General features: G+C 38.0%; 1 protein-coding gene across 1 annotated transcript in view; it reads right to left on the bottom strand.

Moving 5' to 3' along the window:
• Positions 1-343: 343 nt before the first annotated feature.
• The window catches only part of LOC139470374 (beta-galactosidase-like), a 54,881-nt gene continuing 49,224 nt past the window's right edge, over positions 344-6,000 (bottom strand). Inside the window, exon 17 of the mRNA XM_071252783.1 lies at positions 344-5,203. Within this exon, the coding sequence (XP_071108884.1) occupies positions 4,934-5,203 (270 nt within the window). The 3' untranslated portion in view covers positions 344-4,933. The remainder of the gene's footprint in view (positions 5,204-6,000) is intronic.

Genomic DNA, 6,000 nt, shown 5'->3' with positions numbered 1-6,000 from the left:
TTTATCCATTATTAATTATTATTGATGTTTCTTTTAATACGAATCATGACTATCGTTGAATCGCATCATCATTTTTGCATAAAAAATTCCATCTGTAGTGGCAGTATAGGTATATAAATCTGTCTCCAGTTGAAGCGGTCCAGAACCCCCATTACAAGCATACTACTCAACTCACTCACACTTCCAGTCATGAATATTTCTCATTCACCTCTGTGGTAGTATGTATAAAATCTCTGGCAAAACTACTGCCAACACAAAACAAATTTAGAGGAGCAGCAATAGATTTGTGTTCTAAACACAACATATAAAACTCATGGTTCAAAAGAAAATTAAGACTATCCAGTGAGATGTAGGGTTTTATTCACAGGATCAAAACACACACAAGAATGTTAAATATCCAACGTTTCAATCTAAACAAAATCAATATAGCTGCTGTCTTGTTACATCATGGTAACACAATAGATGATATCAGTATCATATCATAACAGTGTGCCTATATATATATGACATGACATAAGTAATGTCGCCTGGGGTTAGCACTAGTTTATCCAGGGAATCATGCACACACAAACGGTGTTAGCGTTGGGCGTCTCAACATGCCTGATTCCCGTGCACCCTTTCGAGTTGAGTTGATTGGTTCAACTGTGTCATATGGCCCTGTGACGCAGGGGTAGCTTTATGCAGATGGTTGTTTCAATGAATGCTCGTTCCACCCGTGACGAACAGGTCTGGTTGTTGATGAAATATAGTGATAGCTAAATAGACAGATTTTTTATTCATGCACCGATTGTCTTTAAATGTAATATCCAGTTATGTATGACAGTTTAATATTCTCATACCAACTTTGACTGGAGTAGGTCCGACAGTTTTTCAGATATTGTAGTAAACGTCGGTACCTTAAATTACCTTCCAGACTATAGTACAATAATGTGTTTGAATTTTTATGTTTATTTTGACCCTACAATTTGGAAACACAAATCTGTAATGCAAGTGAGTATGGTAATAAATACCCAAACCTACACCAGACATGTTCTTGTGACTAGCCCTGGTGGACAAGCACTGCTCATCACCACAGTGCTACAACAGCAGGCACAATACCATCACCTACGATGCTAACATAAGGTCCCTGACTTGCACAACATGAGGTGGGAGATATGTTAAGTCAATTAATATACACATATATAACAATATCAAACTCATCAGAAAATGCAAACAGTTTTCCATATGATTCAAATAGACACATAATGTTATGCTGATGTTCCTACATTGCACATGATCCAGAGAAATATCACAGTGACAGTATAGTATCAATATCATGAGTTTTGAAAGACAAACATATATTGTAAGTAATATGTCCAGAACATTGTTACATGATAATAATAATAATAATTAAAAAAATTGTCTCTGGTTCAGTGAAGAGAATTGCAAAACTAATATGAAGAAAATGTCACACATCTAAAGGTAAAAAACACCCTGATACCCCCCCTTAAAATACAGGTAAGTGGAATGTTATTGCATATCATAAACAATGTCAGTGTAATGATAACAAACTGTATTTCATTGTAAGGGTAATACTGTCTCTTTCACAGGCCCCTGTCATCATGTTAGAGGGTCAGTACATCAATAGTTCTGTAGAATTGTTTGTAAACAATACCCATGAACCCCAGCGCTGACTCAGTTCATCCTCTATACTGTAAATCATAAAAATTAATGCATCTCCAAAAGAATGCGCCCGCTGGACCCTAGCCAAAAATGCGACTCAATATGAATGTGACACCTTCCTCCTCTCTGACTGACAGACTGATATAGGAGATTTAACGTGCGCTTTCCGACTGTAGCGTATTTCGCACACGGGCCTGGCTGGGCCATTTAGTGTATTCCGAAAAGGGTGAAAGTGGTGTGTGCAACCCAAGAGGGGGCTTTTAGGGGTTGCTTAATTATATTGAATTTTTGGAATTTTTAAATTTGGAATAAATGCCAAGGTGGTGGAGGAGGGAACTAAGGTGGGTGTTTATTGGATTTTGGATTGGTAGATTAATGAGTTTTTAGATGCGCTTAATTAGATCTGTTTTGATTAGGAATACGCCTAGGGCCTTGAAGTTTTCTAGTTTATTTTGAGGGTTTAGTATTTTATCTAGAGTAGAAACCTTATTTAGATTGAGGGTGGTTTGTAGTGTGGTTCTGTGTGTTTGGTAGTGGGTGCAGTGGATGAGTGCGTGTTTTGTGGTTTCGGGTTGTTTGCAGTGGGGGCAGTTGCCTGTGGTGTGTCTTTTAAGTTTTTTTAGGTGGTTATTTAGGTTCTGTTTGGAGTTTTGTAATTAATCTGTCAATTTTTTTAGAGGGGTGTAGGATTTTAGGTTTGGCTAGTGGTTTTTCTGAGCACTTTTTTGATTTGGCTATTTGAGTTTTGATATTGATTATGCCATTTTGGGGTTATTTTTTGTTTGTTTACACTTTTAACTTTCTGATTTTGAGATGGGTAGGTTTAGGCTTATTTCTGGTATTTTGAGAGATAATTTAGCTGCTTTATCCGCGCTTTCGTTGCCATAAATTCCTAAGTGGGCGGGGATCCACAAGAAGGTTATTTGTTTTCCTGCTTTTGTTAGGTCGTTGGAGCTTTTAAGTATTTGGTTTATTAATTTAGGTCGTTTTTTTGTATCTTTGTTTTGAAGGGCTTGTAGTCCACTAAGGGAGTCGGTGAGAATTAGGATTTTATTGTTGTTTTTAGATTGTTGGTTATGCAGGGCTGAGGCCATGCCCATAAGTTCGGCCATGAATATAGATTGGTTGTTTGGGAGTCGGTAAGATTGTGTGGATATAACTGGTTGTGTGGTAATGACTCCGAAGCCTGTGTGGTTGGAGATCGGGTCTGAAGATCCGTCAGTGTATATGTGACACCAATTTGGCCAATTTTCGTGTATGTATGCAAGTGTGGTGGTTTTAGCTATGTTTGGGTCGGTTTGTTTATTCATTTGGTTAGCTAGCGTTGTGTCTATTTTGGGTATTTTGAGTTAAGGGGTGAAGATATTAGATTTTTTCCAGTTTTATTTAAGATTTTGAGTTTGGTGTTCATTGAGGTGGTTTGTTATTCTTTGGGATATTGGGGTGATCCCTCCTCTCAAGCATCAGTCGATTTATATACATGTATAAATAAAATGTCTTCTGTCAGGTTTACAGGAGAATCCTCACCTTAATCCAACCTTACATTAATCCAATCACACACCAAACGGCACCGCATATGAGCGCTGAGTATAGTGCTTCCGCTAAAACAATACATAGTGTTTTCCTAAGAATAAACAGATACTTTTTGTGTTTATTCTGTTGACTGGTATTAAGGAAGTTCAAAGGAAGAAAATGCGGCGAAAGTGTCAACAAACTTGAAGGCGGGTGACAAACAAGGGCTGTCGATCTTAAAATTAGTGTGATGCCTGGTGTAATGAAGCCTATCCATGCGCGCTGGCTCGTAATGGCCTTTGACGCAGTTGCAAAGAACAAAGACACCGTGTTGCGTGTGTGGCGCCTGTCTGAACTTGCAGGTGTGATCAGTGATGACATAAGTAAGAAGAACTGTTGTCTTGACCCAGGCTGTGGCAATTCACAGGATGTAAATAGCGTTTGAATGACCTTGTTTATATACTTGTTACAAGTGCTGCTCAATAAACAGTGATGTGGAATACGCATAGTTGTTTGTTTTCAGTGTGTCTTATTGTTGATATAAATGCGATGTTTAATAATGTGAGCAAAGACCACTCGCATTTTTTGCATTTAATTCATGATCACGTTCATTTCAAGATTTACGTTATCTCCTATACTAACCCTGTAATCTCTCCCCTGATTCTCACATCTCATATACCCGCCCTTGATCTCCATTTGCCATTTGATTTTCTACACTACCAGGTCAAACGTACCAATCAGAATGAGAGTTACACACAAGTCTCAATGTTGGGTTGGCCAGTCATGTTGATAATGACGAATTTGGGAGAAATTCAATATTGAAAAACTGACTGGCATGAAAAAGAAAGCCCTCAAAAATTGTTTTGATGGATAGGATGTCCTCATGTCAGTTCAAACAGGTCGTAACTTTGATTTCTAGGTAATCCCTTACTCTTTCCAATTCCCTTAAGTCAACGTTTGATTGGTTGGCAAAATGTTAATGAAAATCAAGGGTGGGTAATTTTCAAATGAAAGAGCCACGGGTCAGTGTAGTTTTACCCAAATGTGAGCCCAAGACATTTCTGCCCCAGTGAATACACTGCGGTGTTAGGTTAATCATGTGACTTAACTTTTCTCTTGTTTGTAAACAACCACACTTATTCTGAAATAAGAACTGACAGGCCTAATGCAAGCCTTTCGGTGCGCTGTAAATATTGTCTTTCATTATTATATAGATATACTAGTACAACTGTGATAGTTGTTATCACATTTAAGGATATTCTCTCATTGAAACTTAAACATTTCAATTCAAGTTTATCCAAATGTGAAGACTCGTCCAAATTGAAACAGATGGAAAACACATGAATGGACTGTCTAAGTGTGATGGTTTGACAGAGGTACAAGGATTGCCGCAAGGAACTCTGGTTGGGACGGTGATTGAATGAGTATGATTGAGGCAATTACATCGTAGTTTAGTCTTTGATAAACATTGGCTTGTAATCTAATGAAACGGGCAATCAGTATTTGGCAACACATTCACAAGAAAATATACACAGGCTTTCTCTTCAATTTCCCTCTAAAAACAAGATGACTGAAGTCAGTGTCCTCTGCATAGCGCTTGCATTTTTAGGCATTTTTAGGCTTTGCTCTTGTTGTTTTGGTTTGAGAATTGAATCATTTCGTAAACTAATGTGAAGTCACACATGACAACTATTTCATGTATGATTTATATACACCCAGAACCATTGACATACTGTCCCTTAACAAACAAAATGTTGAATCAGTGGAATTTGTGCCAATCAAAATTTTCCCCAACTACACGTAATGACAAAGTCGATCCTTTTGGTGTCTCGTTGATAAACGGCGTGTCTACAAACTGGATGGTGCAGCTGCTCCTTGACTGACATTCTGTACTTTCTAGTTCCAGCATCACAAGGGTGTTTGTTCCTGGGGGCGCAACCAGTTCAGGTTTTGGGACGTACAGTGTAACCTGCGGCCCGGCAACTGGCCAGTAGCGTCCCAAATTGAAGCCATTTACCAAGGCTTGACCCTGTGAAGAAACAGCCAAAATGATTTGTGTACAGAATACATGGGATCTCTATGACTAGGTCATGTACAATTATGTTAGCTCCGATAAAAACGGTCCTAATTATAACACTAAAATGTAAAAGAAATGATGTTAAGACACAGACAGAGACACATGCAATTATTCAAACCGAATATGATTCCATCATAAGTTGAAACATGCTTAAGTTCAGATTCTTCTGTCTGTCAGTTTTAGAGGAGAAGTTTACAGAGCCAATATGACTTTGAGAGAGGTTAAGAGCGTAGTAAAACAAGGTCAAAAGTAAAAATATCACCCAAAATGGAACACATGTTGCGGCCCACTACTAACTACACACGTACCAAATTGCATTCCTATTTTGAACAGTAATAGCTGCATAAAGGACATAAGAAGTTTCAGCTTTCATTATGGTCAAAGTGCAGAGGTCAAATTAAGTTTAAAATTTATATCATCTCAAAGAACAGAATATATATATTGAGCTTCACTGCTAACTATACCAAACTATGTACCAAATTAGTGGAAACAAGCACATCTTTGCATCACTGGGCCAGTGGTTTCTGAGGAGAAAATGTTCACAAAGGATGACAGAAAAAACCCAGACTGTGGCACAAGCTGACTTGACTTTCAGTCAGTCGAGATAATAAAGAGTTGACCTCATCCTTGTACAATCCACTCCTGTTGACATAGCTTTTGGACTACCTCAGGAATACATTTCTATGTTCAACACCAACTGAATTACTACTATGTTTGTATAAGCAATCAGCAAATGATCAGCTGGTTTA

This window comes from Haliotis cracherodii, unplaced genomic scaffold (genome assembly GCF_022045235.1).
Source record: "Haliotis cracherodii isolate W230 unplaced genomic scaffold, xgHalCrac1.p SCAF_20, whole genome shotgun sequence".
NCBI lineage: Eukaryota > Metazoa > Mollusca > Gastropoda > Lepetellida > Haliotidae > Haliotis > Haliotis cracherodii.
The sequence above is the reverse complement of the archived record's forward strand: the minus strand, read 5'-3'. Positions and strand labels throughout refer to the sequence as shown.